The sequence below is a fragment of the Gobius niger genome (assembly GCF_951799975.1).
Source record: "Gobius niger genome assembly, chromosome: 10".
Taxonomy (NCBI): domain Eukaryota; kingdom Metazoa; phylum Chordata; class Actinopteri; order Gobiiformes; family Gobiidae; genus Gobius; species Gobius niger.
The window spans coordinates 6,401,936-6,422,413 of NC_136861.1; the positions used below are offsets into that span (position 1 = coordinate 6,401,936).

Below are 20,478 nucleotides of genomic sequence, written 5' to 3' on the forward strand. Positions count from 1 at the left end.
GTCTGTGATAAATAAGTTCTACGTGGATATTTATTCACAGCAGTTGTTCAGTAGAAGTGAAAAAACGGCATTTGTAGCGAGCGCTAGCTAACCGTTAGCATTAGCCCGATGCTAACATAAAGCATCAAGTTAGCATCCTCTGTTATTTATGTATTTATGGGCTGTTGAACCACTTTGCTCCTCCCCATGTCTTTGTATCTTTATTTAGTAGAAAACTATATTCATAATTCTGCATTTTGTTAAAGTAGTTTTTGAATAATTAAAGAAAGTTTCTATTTCTCTCAATTGTTTTCCCCCTTAACTGTTTTCAAACATGACCATATATGGGCGATTCTAGAGATGCCGTCTGTATCTATGTCCTTATGTGTATAATGAGTCACATAAACGGTTAAGATAACTATAGCATAAAGAACATTCCAAACTCTCCATCTCACTCTAAATCAGTCAGACCAAGGCGAGGTACCGAGGCTTTGGGAAACGGCCAATGAGAGCAACACCTGTGTCCCTGCGCCAGACACTTCGCTCTCCTTTCTCGGCCTCGACGTGCCAAAAAAGAACCCATGTGACTGTTTAACTGTGGCTCCTAACAAAGAAGATGCGCCACCAAAAAGAGAAACCTTCTAATCCCAGCTCTAGCCTTTAACATGGGAGACGCTTCATTTTCTCGACTAAAACGTGGAATGTTCCTTTTGCTGTGTGTGTTTTGCTACTTGATCAAAACATTGAGTCTTGACGTCTCTTGCGGCGCTGTCAGACGTTTTTCCAAGCTGTCATCTGTGCCGGGTTGTTCTGGAAGTGAAGACGCGGCTTCTCTCGGGTTCTCTCGTTTATGTCTTAGTCAAATAACTGTAAATTTGTGATTACCACCCGTTGAGGACCACTGCTTTACAATGCTCCAAGCTGAACATGCAACTGCAGGTTCTATATTAAAGGGATATTTCAGGATTTTTGACATAGGGCCTCATTTCCTAGTTATCCAGAGTGTTGTTGATTTCTGGAGATGTATATATGTTTTTAATTCATGCAGTCCTTATATTTGAAGAGTTTAGCGGTGCTAGGCTAGTGCTAAGCTAGTGCATGTCTATGGTAACTAGTAGCCTGCATTAAAAACCTCTTCAAATCATGGGGCCGTCCTCCAAACGTTGCCATATCTGATTTGTAGAAAGCTCCTTTGTGAATTCCATATGTAGTAACTCCAGCCACAGGTAAACAAACTACTGTAGATCCGGTATGTGCAGACGCGTAGCTACAACCAGGAAGCTGATGCTGCTCAAATATAAGTTATTTTAAATGCAAAATGGTTATATTTCAAACATTATTCAGTCGACACAGACATATATATGGTTAGTCTGGTGTTATAAGTGATTTGCCTCAGGTGCTCTGTGCTTGGGTCAGACTATTTTTAATGCAGGCTACTAGCTACCATAGACATGCACTAGCCTAGCATTAGCCTAGCACCACTAAACTCTTCAAATATAAAAACTGCATGAATTTAAAAAAAAAAATCTCCAGAAATGGATTACTAGGAAGACCTGAGGTGGCGCTAGTAGTTAGTATAAAAAATTGCATCTAGTCCCTTTAACAATACTTGATTTTCGATACACTAACACTTTTTGCAAAACTAATGCTAACATATTTTGTGATATAGAACCATAAAACGGAACAATAATGTTCTTTTAAAGGGACACTGCGTAACTTTTGGGACCATAGTGTTGCCGCTAGTATAAAACATGCTCCTAATGACCAGCTCAACACAGAAAATGCTATTACTGCAGTGGGTAATCATATAATGTATTTAGATGTGAACCTAACATGTTTAAATCTCAAATTCTGCTGAAAAAAATGCTTGTATTTCAAATTGAATTTTTGGGTAAAATCCTACACGGTGTGGCATTAAATTTGTTTCATTTATTTGATTTGAAACAAACAGCTTTTAGGGCAGGGCGATTTGGCCTAAAATCTATATCACGATATAAAAAAAATCACGATATAAAAAAGAAATATCACGATAACGATATAATTGACGATATAACTGACAATGGACAAATGACCTAAAAATCCAAGCCTTACGCCTGTTGGGAAGATTAATTTTATTTCCTTTGACTTTTTAAGCACCTGCCCCCGGGTTCTACAGTCAGTGTTTATGTTTCTCTGATGGAGCCGAGCGGAACATCAATTATATCGTGTCCACAGCGATATAAAAAATTACGATATCAAAAAATATTGCGATATACGATATGGCCCACCTAACTGCTTTCGATACTTTATACATTTACTTTATACCAGCAGCAGTATCTAAACTACTTTTCAATACTAAACGCTACTGGCTAGTGATGGGCGATACCACATTTTTTGGAATCGATACGATACCGATACTTTTGGGGTCATTTTTGTCAATACCGATACCGATAATGGTCATTTCAAATGGGTGAATGTATTTCAATCAATATACATTTCTAAAACTGGTTATTTTATATAATTAACTGGTCAATTAAAATTATATTACTTTAACTGGTTAATTAAACAATACTAATGTGAAATTAAATACATAAACACAATTTTAAATGACAAACAGAACCTAAACCAGAATGATATGCCTGGCTCAGTTCAATCCTTTGCTGTTGTGACTGTTTTGTGTTGATAATTGCTGCTCTGCCTTCTTTTTACATATGCAAATTAGTATTGATACTTTTTGCCCAATATGGATACTTAAAAAGTAGCAGTTTGGTATCGATATATCGATACTTTGGTATCCGATCCGCCCATCCCTACTACTGGCATCAAGCCCAAAGCTAAAACTTTAAACATGCAAACAACAAAAACCCACATGAAACTGTAAACTGTAACAACCTCAGAATTATCACAAGAGGAATATCTTTAAGTCCCCATTGGGTGAGGAAAGCTCTTCTCTTTGGTCCTCACGGCGGGCGCTGACATTTCTCCAAGTGACTCTCTCTCGCTCCAAAGAGAAGGACGACCCGAGTGATTCTGCGGCTTCTACACGCGTCTGTTTTCAGGATAAACAACCTGGTACAGATGACTCTGATGGAAAACACAGAGTGCAGAACTCAAGGGCTCTTTTTGTTTACATGGCTTTTTTTTTTTAACTTAAGTAATATCTTGTCAATGTGTTTCGTTCATTCGAGTCAGTAAACCTCCCTTTCTTAAATCACAGCCGCACTTTTCCATTTGTCCAGGCTCGTCTCTAAACTGTGTCCGGACAAACTGCAAAAATAATGACACGAATCTGTATAATTCCTTCTTTGAAATCAGTTTCGACCTTGGACTTAAAGGGATGTTTCAGGATTTTTGACATAGGGCCTCATTTCCTCATTATCCAGAGTGATTTCTGGAGATATTTTTTTTGTAATTCATGCAGTTCTTATTTGAAGAGTTTCGTGGCGCTAGGCTAGTGCAAGGCTAGCACATTTCTATGGTATCAGCTAGCCTGCGTTAAAATCACTTGTAACACCAGAATAACCATATAAATGTTTGTCGATAGAATAATTTTTGGAATATAACTGACGTTGCATCACATGAATGATCGCATTTTGATATTTATATGGTTAGTCTGGCGTTATAAGTAGGGATGGGCGATGCCACATTTTTTTGGAATCGATACGATACCGATACTTTTGGGGTCATTTTTGTCAATACCAATACTGGTCATTTCATATGGGTGAATGTATTTCAATCAATATACATTTCTAAAACTGGTTGTTTTATATAATTAACTAACAACTAATGTGAAATTAAATACATAAACAACATTTAAAATTATTACTTAAATGACAAACGGAACCTAAACTAGAATATGACTAAATGTTTTGGCTCAGAACAAAGAAATAAATCATCCTTTTGTGTTGACAATTGCTGCCTCGCCTTCCTTTTACATATGCAAATTAGTATTGATACTTTTTGCCCAATATCAATACTTAAAAAGTAGCCGTTTGGTATCGTTCCGCCCATCCCTAGTTATAAGTGATTTGCCTCAGGTGCTCTGTGGAGCGGGTCAGACTGTTTTTAATGCAGGCTAGCTGATACCATAGAAATGCACTAGCCTTGCATTAGCCTAGCGCCACGAAACTCTTCAAATATAAGAACTGCATGAATTACAAAAAAAATATCTCCAGAAATCCGCAACACTCTGGATAACTAGGAAATGAAGCCCTATGTCAAAACCCCTGAAACATCCCTTTAAAGGAAGCTCATTCAGACTCAGCAAGTCGGAAAAGGGAAGAGACTTTCGCTCAAGCTTTGTGCCAACGATGAGCCTTTTGTTTTGTCGTTTTCTTGTCTGGACTAAACCACTGTTGCCTGTTCGATCGTGTTCGTCTACAAGCAATAAACCAATCGTATGAACTGATCGCGTCTCAGAACGTTCTGTGTGTTTGAAAAGAGGGACACGATTAAAGTTCCAACATTTATTTAAACACAGCTGAAGATCTCGGGTCCCTTTAGCTGAAATGTTTCTGAGTCTTTGGGGTTGTCTTCTCCTCACTTGGCCTTGGGCAGCCTGTACACGCCGCCCGTCCCGGTGAGCTGGTGTCCTCCTCACTTGGCCTTGGGCAGCCTGTACACGCCGCCCGTCCCGGTGAGCTGGTGTCCTCCTCACTTGGCCTTGGGCAGCCTGTACACGCCGCCCGTCCCGGTGAGCTGGTGCTCTCCTCACTTGGCCTTGGGCAGCCTGTACACGCCGGCCGTCACGATGAGCTGGTGCTCCCGGACCTTGCGCTGCAGAAAAGCCTCCAGTTCGTCCACGTCCATCTCCGTGACGACGGGCCCCGTGGCGACGAACATCCGCAGCATGGAGTGGATCCGCTCCAGAGACATGCTGTCCAGGTTCGTCAGCATGGCCTGGATGTACGCCCAGAACAGCTGCGCAGACCAGAGGGATCAAGTGTTATTTATGTTTTATTTTCACTTTTTCAAGTCAATGCTCTGCTGTTATGGGACTATAATGAGATTAAAAATGTTAAAATGAAGTACTTTCCTCCCCCTACGTGTTCCAGCCATGTCCTAATGTGTAGAATTTTTCTTTTCAACACAACTGCCTCTAAAATCCTGCACTGTCACTCAAAAAAAGAGTTGAGCTGTGTCATGCACGAGCTTAATATAGAAGCTGCAGTTACGCCCAAGACCTGAGGTGGCAGTAGTGAGCATACAATGACCAACCAATCTAGTCCCTTTAACCTCTTAACTCCCGCCTGAACTGAGAGGATCTTTTTCCTCACGTCATTAGATTTTTTTGTTGGGTGTTCAACTCATTTTTGTCACATTTTGGTCATTTTTTCATCACATTTTCATCACATTTTTGTCACATTTTTTGGTCACATTTTTTTGTCACATTTTGTCACATTTTTGTCATTTTTTGGTCAAATTTTTATCACATTTTTGTCACAGTTTTGTAATTTTTTGGGTCATTTTTTTGTCGATTTTTTGTCATTTTTCAACACATTTTTCTCAATTTCTTGTGACATTTTTGCCACTTTTTCATCAATTTGTTGTCATTTTTTGTCAATGTTTTCTCACTTTTTTGTCACATTTCCATCATTGTTTTCGTCTCAGTTTTGTTGCTATTTCCACAGCTTTTTTCCAGAAGCTTTTGGATTGGGGTAAAGCCAAACTGGAGAAAATGTAAGCGGTTCAGGTGGGAGTTAAGGGGTTAAACTTCTTGGAAAAAATGTCAAAATAGCGATGAAAATGTGGGGAAAAAATGTGCCACAAAGAAGCAATGGGGGAAAAAACGAGGAAAAAGATCAGTTTAGATTAGTTTTATAGGTCTAAGCTTTCAAATGAGGCGTTACTCTGGGTGAGCTTTAAGATTTGGGTCAAGCTGAACTGGAGAAAATGTGCTCAGTTCTGGTGGGGATTAAGAGGTTAATAATGTAACATTCTGGATTGTACTGTTGTCGAAGGCTGGGCAATTAATCGAAATCACACTCCCTCCTTTGGTCGATCTCAATAAATTGTCAGGTTTACACCCATTTCTGTAGCAGAAACAGCTGGTTTTGGCTTTTGGATGAGACAAAGGCTGTGTCCGAATGTCCACACTATTCCCTAACCCCTCATTCACTACATAGGCCTGCACTATATAGTCGACTATATAGTCACTGATTCTGTTGGCGATTAAGACACAAGCCACGACTTTCTCCGCGCTGCGTGACGTCAGGCGCAGATATGTTTTTTTTTATTTTTTAATCTGAATATATTTATTGTTACAAACGTTTATTTTATGAAACAGGAACAACTGATTTGGCACTTTTACAGGCGTTACTATCATAAAAAAGAAAGGTTAAAAAAAAAAATCACCCCAGCGTTAACTCAAAAGTAGGTAGCTGAAAGTCGGTCAGAGGCCGGTGTCCGAAGCGCCGGCAGATTGAGTGACTACATCTGCTAAAAGTTCGCTAAACTCCGGGAATAAAGCATTTCTGTGATAAAGACCAAACTCAGAGACAGTGGAATATTTATGGATAAATACGAGTCAGATACGCTTTATTTCACATGGATTTTACCTGAATGGCTTGGATTATTCGAGAGGAAGCTGTCGGTCATTTAACAGCTCAAGCTAAAGGTTAGCCGCTAACATTAGCATCTTTTCACCGTAACCGTTTATATTTAGGTCGTTTATTCATGAGAAAAACAAACACACGACTGAAACAGCTGATTTACTTCAGTCGTGTTGTTTAGTTCAAAGACCCGTCTCTGTCAGGCTCTCTCAATGCATTGTGGTCTATATTGACCCATTTAGTGAGCATCGATGTTCACTACTTTTCCAGATGCATTGTGGGAAATTTCGAGTGCACTACTTTTTTCTCTCTGGACATTCGGACACCCCTACAACATGGCGTGACCACTATATAGTCACTAAATAGGGAATAGTGTGGACATGCGGACACAGCCCAAGGGAGATTTTTTGAGTATTAAATGATCCTGGTGGAAAACTTTTGTTTTTGTTTGAGTTGAGGTTTGTATAGAAGATATATCTAAGCCCTTGAATCAGCAAACTTGGCTGTAAATACTGTTTAAGTGGCTCTAGCCCGCAATTAGCTTTGCCCGTTAGCCTGTTAGCTTCTTCTTCGGGATTCCATTAATGTGTATTGGTGACTTTGACCCGGTGGCAGCAAAGTTGCAATTGTGGTTTTCCGGCCAGAGACACCAGGGGGAGATGAAAGACCCTCCAATCATCCCATTAACACTTGTATTACCCCCACAGGGACTACGGAAGGGATTTATTAAAAGGGACTATACGGAGTTAAAAAATGCTAGCCCCTTTAAGGTAAACAAGTGACTTAGTACTGCTTTAAATCTCTTTATTCGACATCTCCATGGAGACAGGCTGGAGTCCCGCCCCCTGTGGCGTGTGCCTTTTGTCACCTGTAGTTTTTCCTCCCGCTGCTCGGACTGCGTGGTCGTGTTGGAGTCTCGCTCCTCGTCGCTGTCGATGAGCATCACGCCTCGGTCCAGTTTCTCTCCGGACGAGCCGGTCTCCATGACGCAGTAGCGCCCCCCGGAGGCCTCCCGCAGGACGCCCTGCTGCTGCCACAGAGCCAGCTTCCTGTGCACCAGCTCCCGAGGGGCGCCCAGCTGAGCGCTCAGCTCGTCCAGGCTCCACTCGCCTGCGGAGCAAAGGCACTCAATCAGGGCAGCACAGAAGTGAGAGCAAAGGCAACTTGTACATTCATGATCAAATACAAGATTTATCTACAACTACTACTTACAAGCAAGTTTATCAAGATATTTTGTAGACATTCACAACAACGTGTAATAAGTAAGTGAACACTTCGTCTTTATAAAACCGCTGCATATTCCTGGGTTCACATACTTTTTCCTCACTGTCCTGTGAATGTTTACATGTTGTGGCCAGTAAAAAAATATGATAAAATGTAAATGTTTGGGTGGTATTAGTTTAAGCAGACACTGTTTAATCATTCTTATAATTTTGATGAAGATCAGACATTTTATGACCAATTTAGGCAGAAATGTGAGAAATTCCCAATCGTTTTCCTCCTGCTGTAAATCCCATCTGTATTAACTCTCTCCTCTAAAAACACCCTTAGTGTTTTGTGTCTAGTTCTATCCGTCTGCTGTGATGTCGTGTCTTACTCTTGTCCTGGAAGTGCAGGATGATGGCGGCGTGGATGGGGGACACCGTGAGGTTGGAGATGGTTCTGTCCTCCAGCTCCACGTCCAGAGTCACTGAGCCCAAGTGCGGCTTCCAGCTCAGGGTCCGCATGGCCTAAAGCCAAACACACAGAGCTCTTTTACTCTTTACTCTTTCTCCATAAAGGTTTGGTGCAGGTGTGTGGTGGAGCTGAGCTCTCGGACCTTGAGTTTCTGGTAGCGGTGGGTGTAGTCCTCCATGGCCTTGGACACGGCAGGCGGAAGCTCCAGCTTCTCCTCCTTCAGCGGCGGCCAGAACTCTGACGACAGGATGATGGCGGACAGCGGCAGAGACGGCTGCTCCTCCGCGCTCAGACGAGACTCCTCCTCACGCACATTACCGTTGATGCGCCGCGAGTCCGCCATGTCCTAAAGCACATGGGGAATTTAACATTAACGTAAGTAAATGGAAAACTCTGTTACACATTCGATTGTCTAACAGTGTTGGCCCCTTGAGGAGGGACAGGCCTGGAGTGGCAGCAGTAATGACATGACTCTGCTTATTCCCACAGCTCTGCCTCTGAGGTTCACTGTGTCTTTTACCTTGAGCATGACTTCACAGAAGTGCATGTGCGACTCTCCAAACCGCAGCTTCAGCAGCTCCACGTTTCGGATTTCCCTAAAACAGACAAACAAACCTTGAAACAAAGAGACCTTTCACTTAAAGAGGTGGTATTATTTACTTTTAGGGTGGGAGGGGGTTATAGTGACAGGCAGTAGTTTTTTCTAACCAACACAGTGTATAATAGTAAAGATGTGTTTTCTGACTAAACCCCTGCAGAAAGCTTAACCCCCGCTCTTCAAACACTCGATGTGCCGTTACCGCGCCGTGTTGTAGTTGAGCTGGTGCAGGAGTCGGTCGGCCAGCAGGTCCCTGTACTCGTCGATGAAGATGTCTTTGCTGCCGTAGATACTGACCAGGAGGCTGATGATGTCCGAGGAGCGGCGCTTCGAGCCCGACTTATCTGAACAAGACAAGAGGAACAACGGGAGTGACTCAGGTGTTTGGGGGAAATGTGTAATGGCCTCAAAAAAATTAAGCTTTTAAGATGAGATGCTGCAGGTGAATTGGGGCAAAAACATTCAAACTAAGATGTTATGGGCGAAAACTAGCTCAAGTCTCAGCTTTGACGACTGTGAGAACTGATTCTCCTGCAGCGTCTGGCGTTGAGGACCGTTTGACCGTTTGAGCCGTGGTGCGTTCACTGACCGGGCACAGCGTCGGTGGGATCGGGCGCCCACTCCTCGGGGTCGGTGCCCTCCTCGTCGCTCTCCTGCAGCTCCAGAGTCACCGGGTCCCCCCTGGACAGCTCCGAGGCCAGGTCCGTGCAGCCCTCCGCGTCTCCGGTCAGGCCGGCCACGATCTGACGCACCGTGTCCTGGCGGGTCCTTGAACGCAGCACGGGCACAGCTTTACCGGGTTTATACAGGCAGCAGATTTTCAATGTCGTTTTAATGCTCAAATACTGTGGGCCAGATCTTGTGGCGGCGCAGGCTCTTGACGAATTATTTTCCGAGTGGCGGCGCTATATGTGCCATTCGCCTCCGCCACCTGTGAGGGGGCGTCACAAGAGGAGGTGACTGCACTGATGGAAACACGGCTGACATTCACTTCCTCGTTTACATTGCGCTGTCTTGCGTTCTTTCTTAAGCCTTAGGCTCTCACAGGTCAAACTAAAAACTTTATTTACCCCATCGTGAGCTAAACGATGTTCACGTCTCGAGAGAAAAAGAGCTACTGCGTCCGCTGTGGCGCGGATCGGCCGCGCTCGGCGTGAACGCGAAGCAAAACAAAAGCACATGTTCACCCCCCACTCCCACACAACCACTCTCCTGGACGTCGATCTGGTTGGAGGAAAATGTGTGCGTCTCCACCCACGTAAAGACGCTAAGTCTGGAGTGGCAAGATCACAAAGTGCGCTCCTACTGAGCGCAAAATGTCATGCTATCGTCTCCGTTTTGATGCACAAGATCGGGCCCTGTATGTTTAACGCCACAAATGCTACAAATGAAGGAAGTTAAAGTGCTTTGAACCCTTTTTGTGACTGATGCAGTGACTTGTGTATGTTTGGAATAAGACGAATTGTGCAACATTCATCAGTCCCTCCAGGATTCTGCGGCCCGAGTTTGTGATTGTTGCCACATTTTCAATAAAGTTGAGATTGTGATATGATTAAATCATACATTTGTTTTTGCCTTTTACAGCGGTTTTACTCAAAGAGCCTCTGGGCAATGGAAAGACTTAAAATAGACATCGCTGTGGAGAGTGGGCAGAGCAAACAGGCTGTGAGGCCTCAGAGTCCACACAACTCTGATTAAACAAAGCCCTGGATGAGGCGCAAAGGAAGAGAACAGAACAGAGGACCTGCGGTTTCTGTATCCGTCAGATAAAAACCTATTGCCAAGTTCGTCTCATTTCTCCAGTAGCAGAGGAAAGAAGCTCAGACACAGAGCGGTGCTCGCTGTAAAGTCAGACTGAGAAGAGTGAGAGGAGGCGGGACCAGACGCAGCAGCCAATCACTGAGCCTCCGCTTAAGTCTGAATGATTTAACCCCACAAGGCGCTGGATATTATGTCCTAGTCTTTAACGACTACAGATTTTCAAAGGTCGACTTATCTGTTAATAAAGTCGAAGTCGAGTCAACTAATTTAGTCATTATTGACAGTGGAGAAATAATGCCTCATTTACATCTAATACATTATGTCCACGGCCCATAAGTAATGCCAGCCAGCTTATTTTCTGAGTTAAAAATAAGCATGTCCATGCATGTCCATGCATGTCCATGCACAATATTGTGCATGTCCATTTCCTAGGTTTTAATTTCATTATGAGGCAAAGCTCAGCGTTAACATCTCTAAATCCTGGAGGGACTGATTCATGTGTTAAAATGAAAAAATAATAGTTCTATGATAAGCAAAAGAACAGGGTGTTGCTTCCCTTGTGCTGTAACTAATCTGTGTTTTTTGAATGAATGTAAAGCTTCAGAATGCCCCGGGGCAGCTCTGCACCAGTGTTTACCGGAGGTACTTGCGGATGGGCTGACAGGCCACCTGCAGGATCACCATGGACGGGTCCAGCTCCCTCAGAGCTTTAATGGCTGAGATGTAGACGGTCAGAATGTCCCCCGTGTGCACGCCTGCAGGAGAGGGACACGCCTTTTACACGTATGAAAACAAACAAGGCTTTATGAGTGAACTGGAGCTTCATCCTTCGCTCTGACCCGGGTGCAGCAGGCGGCTCTCAAAGGCCGACTTCAGCGACGACAGCAGCTGCTGCCTCTGGCTCGTTCGCTCCAAACAGAACTTCAGGTCCTCGATGGCGGGTTTTGACTCCGGGAAATCTGCAAGGACAAGAAAAAATACCTGAAATATTATACCTGTTATTTCATTGTTTGATCAGGAAACACACGTCTCTCCAGAGATTCTTTAGACCATGTTCGGATGTTCCTCGCGCTGGCATCACCAGGCCTGAGTATTTTCATTTACCTTAACTTTAAGGAAACTGAAGCTACAAACGTAGTTTACCACCACCGAGTATGGAGTGAATGTACAATTGTCTCATGTAAAGCGCTTTGTGACTATGTCTGTGAAAGGCGCTATATAAATAAAGATCTTCTTCTTCTTCTTCTTAAATGCTCTAATTTAGGCCGGGGCCTTTATTTACTCAAGGGCATCTCGGACCAGGCCTTTATTGGAACCAGGCCACAATTAGAGACAGGCCTTTATTTCTATTTGAGCAAAACGGACGACCAGGAAAATGAAGAAAAACGAGATTTGTGTCCATTTGCACCTAAAATATTAGGTTAATTTATTAAATAACATTTCAAACCCTCTCCCAGCGGCTGGAACATTGACGCCTTTTATGTTTCGTTTTTACCGCGGACCGGATTATTTGTTGTTATCTCGTGTAAAAGGCGAGTTTAGACGGAGCGTTTGTGTTTGTGATCGATCATGAGACTGACCCGAGAGAAGACGAGACGCTCGCGCTGATCGGAGGAGTTATTTTGAGGCGTGGGACTGACCTGCACACGGAGCAGCTGGACGTGCTCTGAAGACACGATGGAGACTTTATTAAAACCCTGGAGGGTCAGAAACATTTGTTGCCCTGTTTCCAAATATCGTCACAGGAGGTTTGAAAAGTGGCTAAATCTGTGTCAAAGTTACGCTCGGATCAGCTCCTCTGCAGCGTCCCCCTCGGCCCGGGTTCCCGTTTGTTTACTTTCTACACGTGAGTTTTCATTTACCCGAGACAAATTCTTAACATGGGGAATATTTCTACTGCTATAGTTTCTAATAAAAGCCCCGGCCTGTTTTAGAGACCGGCTTTAATTTGCTTCCGTCAGCCTCGAACCCGGCCTCTAATTGAATACAGGCCGGTATTAGAGAATTTACGGGAGGTGAACCAGGTCATAACTGGTCCCACCTGGTTCTCATCCTGTGCTTTACCTCTGATGATGCTGAACAGCTCCTCGATCCTCATGTTGACGTAGATGCGGCAGAAGAAGTGGTGCATGTGACACCTCCACTGCTTCAGGACGGAGCCGGGGCCCGACGGAGACGACGGGGAACCGGAGACGCCGCGCTCCGCTTCACTGGAGAAGACTTTACTGAGCCAGCCCAGCACCTGCTCCAGCCACTGACACGAGACACAAGACCAGAGCAGACTTTTAAACATAGAGGCATCAATTTGAAACTTAAGATGTAGATTACTGACAAGAAGAAGAGGGAAAAATGTACTGCAAGTTTTCTGACGGGGCCAGATCTTGTGTCTGGTACAAGGACAGCGCAAGCTTCAAGCGCAGCTGATTCGCTGTGTTCCTGCGCCTCTTGCGAGAGGGCGTGGCTTATAAAAAGAGAGAGGACTGAGGCGAGGTTTACAAGCAGCACTGAGAGCAGCACTTCCTTAAACCTTACAGGCTCTCACAGGTCAAACTAAAAACTTAATCAACCCCATCGTGAGCTAAACAATGTCTGTGTCCCGAGAGACAGATGCAGCTACAGCCGGGTCGGCACTCGCTCGGCCGTAATTGTGTTAACGTTACCAAAACAAAAGCACAAGTTTAGTCCGGCCCGACTCTATTATTTATATATTTTGTCTGCTTGTTCTTCACTGAACTGCAGATATCAGATGCCCCATTATAGTGAAATAGTGCTCAAGACAGAGCGAATCCAAACAAGACTTAAAAATGCATGTAACTGAAAGTATTTTATCTACACTCTTGCCTCTTACTGTAATTGATTAATTCTATGTTGATGTTTTTATTGATTGTATTCGTTTTCTTATATTTATGCAACTGTGAAGCACTTTGAATTGCCTTGTGTATGAATTGTGCTCTACAAATAAACTTGCCTTGCCTTATTTTATTGTAGAATGCGCTGTGCTATTACCAGTGTCATTGTTGTTCTTCATCGGATTTATTTTATTTAGCCATTGGTTTTTTCCTTCTTCTTTAAAGGATTATACAGGCTGATGCCCCTGTTTCCCATGGTGTGACCCAACTGTGGGATTAAATAAGATATAGACATCTGGGCAGGGGTCCCGAACCCCATTAATTGTTAAAATGGGGGTCGCCGCTCCAGAAGGTTGAGAACCACTGATTTAACCCACAGATACAAGTTATTCCACTTGGTCAAAGTTACCCATAATCCTGTAGTAATATACTGTAGTGTGTGTGGTGTGGTATGTTTTTATTTAGACAGGGACAGTGCACAATTTAACATTGACCAAAAGGAAAGATGCATCGTACCAGGTTATAGCAAAAGTGCTCATTTCCACCTGTCGTCCCTGGGCAGGTTGATCTTACAGCACAAAAACTGATTTTAAATGTAGATGAATTTATACGTTTTGACATCATTAGTTACATACATTTTAATTTAAATAAGATTGGAACATTAGAACATTTTCTAACAGTCCTTTTTCTGGGTGAACGGTTGCTCGTTCATGGCTTCGTTACAGATCATGAGCAAGTTTGTTTTTCTAGAAGCCATTTTTTAGTCAACTGCGCAAATCTTTTGATTGTCGCACTTGCAATAATCTCTGTTGGCCGTGAGTTCCACTGACCCGATCACAGAGAAGCAGATTTAGCGAAGGCACTTTTACATTTTGGGACGCTGCATTCTCCTCTAGAAGTGGATCGAGTAGTTCGAGTCATTTTATCAGTACATTTTCTCAGGGGAGGTGCAGCGACTCCATGGATAATTTTAAAAAGTAAGCAAACATTAGAGTAGAATATTAGGTTTTTAAAATTCAGAATTCCAGACTTATTTAGTATTTAACACTGGTGACAGAGCCTGGGTTTCTTATCATGGATCTTGAGTGCATATTTATATAATGATTCAAGAGGCCCCAGAACCGTTTTACAGCCCTGTGACCGACTCCATATACAACACATAAGGTGTGACAAGATCATCAGGTTCAGGTACAAATGGGACGCCTCTGTGGTAAGAGACCCCCTGGACAAGTTAAATTTTAAAGAATTTCAAAGTTTTTTTTAATGATTTTTGAAAGTCAGAGTTGGGTCCAGGTTACGCCTAAGTAGGTGAATTCATCAACATTTTTTATTTTATTACCATCAATAAAAATAGTGCTGCGTTACCTCCTGGAAGTCTGAGAGGAAGGAGCGCTCGTACTCGCCCCGGCAGTGCTGCTCCATGCGCTGCTCGATCAGTTTGTGCAGGATCTGAGTGACCGCCTTCGAGCTGACCCACTCCAGCAGCTGCAGCCGACACCTGCCCCGGCGCCACCACAGGGGAGAAATCATCAAACAGAACATCTGGATAAAACTGCTGTTAAATGACTATAATACTTTGTAATTCTAACTCAGAGGTGTTGGACTCACAGGATGGAGCTGAGGCGCTGCAGCTGCTCCATGGCGTCCCGACACCAGCACTCGTCTGCGGGCGCGGCGCAGCCCGTGCAGAGCCCGCCCTCCTGCCCGTCCGCCGCCTCCTCGGCCGCCTCCGCGCCCCCCTCCTGCCGCATGTACACGGAGAAGGAGCGGCTGTAGAAGTCCAGCACGCGGCGCTCCAGGTCGGGACAGGGGCGCGACAGCAGCAGCGCCCGGATCACGGTGTGCGCCCGCTCACACAGCGAGGTCACGGGGGCGGAGCCGTCGGCGCTCAGGGCGGACTGCAGCCGCTCCAGACCTCCTGCCGCCGGAGAGAGGACAGACATCATTCAAAGAGGTCAAAACTTACTAGTACAAAGAAACAGTTCTATTTACAGATGACGACAAACGACTCTGTGTTTAAAGTAACTTAATAATGATTTTATTGATTTCTCTGCCTTTTTGTCATTTTAGATGAGTGTTGTATAGTGTTTTATACAGACACCAGCAAGTTCAATTTCCTGCTAAGCCCAAGTGCTATATTTTTAATGCCACAAATGCACACAAAAAATGTAGTAATTAATTTCTTAATGTTCTCGCAAACTTTCTATCAATCAGACGAAAGAGCGGAAGTTTGAAATTCAAAGGCAAATTGGAAACTTCTCAACAAATTTGGCACAATTTCAACAGAAACGGCAGCTAAATGTGTTTTAGATCAGAGGTTCCCAAAGCGGGAGTTGTGACCTGGGGGATGATTTCAAGACAATCTTTATTTTTAATTCATAACATTGAATTTTAAAGCTGTGTCTTTTGGGATTTTATTATCAGTAGTGAACCCTGCTCTGCCCCCTCTCTCCCCCGGCTTGCCCCCTCCCTCCCCTCCACACGCTGCATTAATGATGGATTCAATCTTGTGTGAAACACACGTTTATCGGCAGTATAAATAAGATATGTAGCAAAACATTTTAATACTTATATTTATTTGCTAAGCTACAACTTTCATGCAAGTGCGTGTTTTTTGTATTAACATTAATGCTCCATTTAGAACTAGGAACACAGCGCTCTGCAACCATACGAAAGGAAATGGCCTGAGCTTCCTCATTGGATTATTAAACATTTCAAAATGATTTCAGCTGCATCAGTCGCCCTGCACGTGTTTGTGTTGACAGGATGGGGGAGGTGATCGGTGCATCATGAGAGCTGAGGGAGGTGCAGAGCTTTATCTTTGCTTCTGTGGGACAAAGTGAACTCGCTGTTTCGAAGGCGGAGCATTTAATGATGCAATGTAAATACTTAAAGAGGGGGTATTATGCTTTATTTAATCACATAGCACCAGACTATATCACACTACAATGATGAACAAACCTTCTGTTGGTCTTTAAATGCAGTAAATTAGAATAACTGCCTTGTATAAAATGTCTCTCTCAAAATGGCTGTAGTGAATGTCTTGAAATAGGCCTCTGTCTCTTTAAGAACCTCTGACCCTTTCCGACACGCCCCCTCCACACGCTGTCTGTGGCATCAGTGGGGAGGGGGTTCTGCTGAGGAGCAGTGGTTGGTTACTCGGCTGGTGACGAAAGCTCGGAGGCGTCTCCAGGAGGTGGGGGCGTTCCTAGGAGGACTCAGGCAAACCTATCCCTAAAATGGCTGCCATCAGAGTTTTTACAGATTACTCAAAAATACGTGAATGTGCCAAGGCAACACTTCAGGCATGTTTTTAATGAGGGAGTGACATAATAACAGGATGGAAAGCTTGAAAAAGTCCATTTTGTATAACACCCCCCCTTTAAATCATTCCGGCCTCAAAATGGAGGAGCTGAGGACGGCTGTAAACTGAGAGGACACAAACCCGAGCACAGGTGTTGAAGATCGCCAAACCTGGCCCTGGAAAAGGTGATTGAGGAGAACCTGTCTAAACTGTTGTTGTGTCTTTGAGCCGAACACTCACGGAGCAGCGGGTCGAGTCGCTCCAGCAGCGTCTGGAAGGCCGACAGCAGCACCGCGGCTCGGCCCTTCTCATGCAGCTCGTTCTCCGGCCGCTTCAGCCCCGCCCAAAACTCAGGCACCACCGACTCCGACAGGCGCATCTGCAGCGCCTCCAGCAGGAACCCGCCCAAACTGCACTCCACGCCGTGAGCCCGGAGCACGGACAGCGCGTCGGCGAGCGGCAGCGGCGACGGAGACAACTGCAGAGAGAGGGGAGGGATTAGAAAGCTCAGAGGGGGACGAAAACGTGAAACGCTGAGGCACAGTTTTCACTCACTTTTATCGTCCATCGCTCATTAATATTAATTAGCAACAAGATCTGTTTGTTTACAATACACTCTGCGGTGGCAAAAATATATTTACTCTAAAACTACAAAAGGTCAGGTACTCCAGCTTTAATTTAACCTCTTAACTCCCGCCTGAACTGAGAGGATCTTTTTCCTCACGTCAGATTTATTTTTTCCATCATTTTTTTGTTGGGTATTCAACTCATTTTTGTAACTTTTTTGTCATTTTTTTGGTCATTTTTTTGTCATTTTTTTCGTCATTTTTTTATCACATTTTTGGTCATTTTTTGTCATTTTTTGTCATTTTTTGTCACATTTTTTTCGTCATTTTTTAATCAAATTTGTGTCATGTTTTTGTCACATTTTAGTATTTTTTTTGTCAAGTTTTTGTCAAATTTTTATCAATTTTTTATCAATTTTTTGTCTTTTTTGTCACATTTTTGTCATTTTTCGTCAATTTTTATCACATTTTGTCACATTTTTGTCATTTTTTTGGGTTGTTTTTTGTCACATTTTTTTCGTCATTTTTTAATCAAATTTGTGTCATGTTTTTGTCACATTTTTGTCAATTTTTTGTCTTTTTTTGTCACATTTCCATCATTGTTTTCGTCTCAGTTTTGTTGCTATTTTCACAGCTTTTTTCCAGAAGCTTTTGGACTGGGGTAAAGCCAAACTAGAGAAAATGTGCTCGGTTCAGGTGGGAGTTAAGGGGTTAAAATCCATGTTAAATAAAACTGATCTAAAATATTCAAAAATATTCAACGGTCACTGAGCTTTATCTCAGAAATACAGGAGTTTATCGAACTTTATAAAAACAGCCGTTCCCAAAGTCCGGGATGTCGAGGCCTCTTTATCCATTTACTCTGAAGAAGTTGTTCTTATTTTACTGATAAAATTACATAAAAAGCAACATTTAGCGATGACTGGCTGAATACTGCTTTAAAGTATTATAATGTAGCAAAGAAATGCACGTTATCTGGAAACATTTTTTTTTTTGCTTAGAAAATCCACATTTTAATTTTGTGTAAGTATACTTTATAGTAACACTTCATGTAACCATAGTTAATCTCTTAACTCCCGCCTGAACCGAGAGGATCTTTTTCCTCACGTCATCAGATTTTTTCCCATCATTTTTTTGTTGAGTATTCAAATCATTTTTGTATCTTTTTGTCATTTTTTTGTCACATTTTTTCGTCAATTTTTATCACATTTTGGTAATTTATTTGGTCATTTTTGTCACATTTTTGTTATTTTTTATCATATTTTTTCGTCAGTTTTATCACATTTTTGTCATTTTTTGTCAATTTTTGTCATTTTTTGTCATTTTTTGTCAATTTTTTGTCCTTTTTTTCATCCATTTTAATCACATTTTTATCACATTTTTTGTCATTTTTTCGTCAATTTTTGTCACATTTTTGTTATTTTTTATCATATTTTTTCGTCAATGTTTTATCACATTTTTGTCATTTTTTGTCACATTTTTTATCATTTTTTTGTCACATTGTTGTCATTTTTTCGTCAATTTCTTGTGACATTTTTGTGACATTTTTGCAACTTTTTCATCAATTTTTCGTCACTTTTTTGTCAATGTTTTCTCACTTTTTTGTCACATTTCCATAATTTTTTCCGTCTCACTTTTGTTGCTATTTTCCAGAAGCTTTTGGACTGGGGTAAAGCCAAACTGGAGAAAATGTGCTCGGTTCAGGCGGGAGTTAAGGGGTTAAAAGGCCATACACACACATATTAAGACTGATCTGCAGCTGAAAGACACTTACGTTTAGTTACGTCAAGTGTCTAATGTAAGTTTTCCACAGTGTTTATCATAAAAGCTGCCAAAGATCAGGACTAGATCAGGACTAAACCAGGACTAAACCAGGACTAAACCAGGACTAAACCAGGACTAAACCAGGACTAAACCAGTTTCCTCTGCACACATTGCTCACCAGGGCCGCCGTGGCAGACTCCCAGGCCTCAGACAAACTCATGTTCACGGCGGATTCTGTCGAGTCCATCATCACCGCCTCGTCCATTTCCACAAACTGCACAAAATCAGCCACAAAATGCGCAAAAAAAACAGTAGAAATCAGCGACACATGTCCCTGCGAGCCGCGCGCGCGGAGGTTCCGGTCAAAGCGCAGCGGAGAGTTTCATATTTCAGCTAAAACATCTCTGAATATTCACATAATATCAGATTTGTGTGCAGGAGACTGGAGGGGCAGGTTTCTCTCTCGCGGGTTCGTTTCCTCGTAGATGTTTTTCCGGTGAAGCTGAGAACAGGTGTCGCCCCCTGCTGGAAAAAACTCTGTCATCGTTTAAAAAAAAATAAAGTTCAGAAATATATCTTTGTTAACCCCTTAACTCCCACCTGAACATCGAAACTGAGACGAAAACAATGATGGAAATGTGACAAAAAAGTGAGAAAACATTGACAAAAAAGTGACGAAAAATTAATGAAAAAGTGGCAAAAATGTCACAAAAATGTCACAAGAAATTGACAAGAAATTGAAGAAAAATGACAAAAATGTGACAAAAAAATGACATAAATGTGACAAAAATGTGACAAAAAAATTACAAAAATGTGACAAAAATGTGACAAAAATGTGACAAAAAAATGTGACAAAAATGTGACAAAAATGTGACAAAAAAAAGACAAAAATGTGACAAAAAAATAACAAAAATGTGACAAAAAATTACAAAAATGTGACAAAAAAATTACAAAAATGTGACAAAAATGTGATAAAAAATTGGAAATAAAAAAGACACAAATTTGACCAAAAAATGACAAAAAAGTTACAAAAATGTGATGACGTGAGGAAAAAGATCCTCTCGGTTCAGGCGGGAGTTAAGAGGTTAATGTGTTAATGATAAAAAGAACAAATAGAAAAAAAATATATAATAATGCCTCTTAACCCCCGTCTTAACCAAGTGCATTTCCTCCATTTCAGCTTTACCCAAATCTAAAAGCTTACAGCAGCAGAGTAACGCCTTATTTGAAAGCTAAGACCTACAAAACTGGTCTTTTTCCTTACTTTGTCACTTTTTTCTCACATTTTTGTCACTTTTTCATCAAATTCTCGTCACTTTTTGTCACTTTTTTCTCAAATTTTCGTCACTTTTTTTAAATCAAATTTTCTTCACTTTTTCATGAAATTTTCGTCACATTTTTGTCACTTTTTCTTCAATATTTTGTCACTATTAAAATCTAATTTTCTTGA

The 20,478-nt window shown here is 42.3% G+C and overlaps 1 protein-coding gene across 1 annotated transcript; it reads right to left on the minus strand.

The window, feature by feature from the left end:
• Positions 1 to 4,607: 4,607 nt before the first annotated feature.
• Positions 4,608 to 19,425, minus strand: anapc2 (anaphase promoting complex subunit 2). Its single transcript, XM_079564402.1, has 14 exons — positions 19,207 to 19,425; positions 16,939 to 17,176; positions 15,003 to 15,312; positions 14,760 to 14,892; positions 12,610 to 12,799; positions 11,385 to 11,504; positions 11,183 to 11,300; positions 9,374 to 9,552; positions 8,987 to 9,128; positions 8,707 to 8,782; positions 8,329 to 8,532; positions 8,107 to 8,239; positions 7,378 to 7,619; positions 4,608 to 4,878 (listed from the first exon to the last, which is right to left on the minus strand). The coding sequence occupies exons 1-14, from the start codon at positions 19,291 to 19,293 to the stop codon at positions 4,669 to 4,671; spliced, it is 2,382 nt and encodes a 793-aa protein (XP_079420528.1). The 5' UTR covers positions 19,294 to 19,425; the 3' UTR covers positions 4,608 to 4,668.
• Positions 19,426 to 20,478: the final 1,053 nt, after the last annotated feature.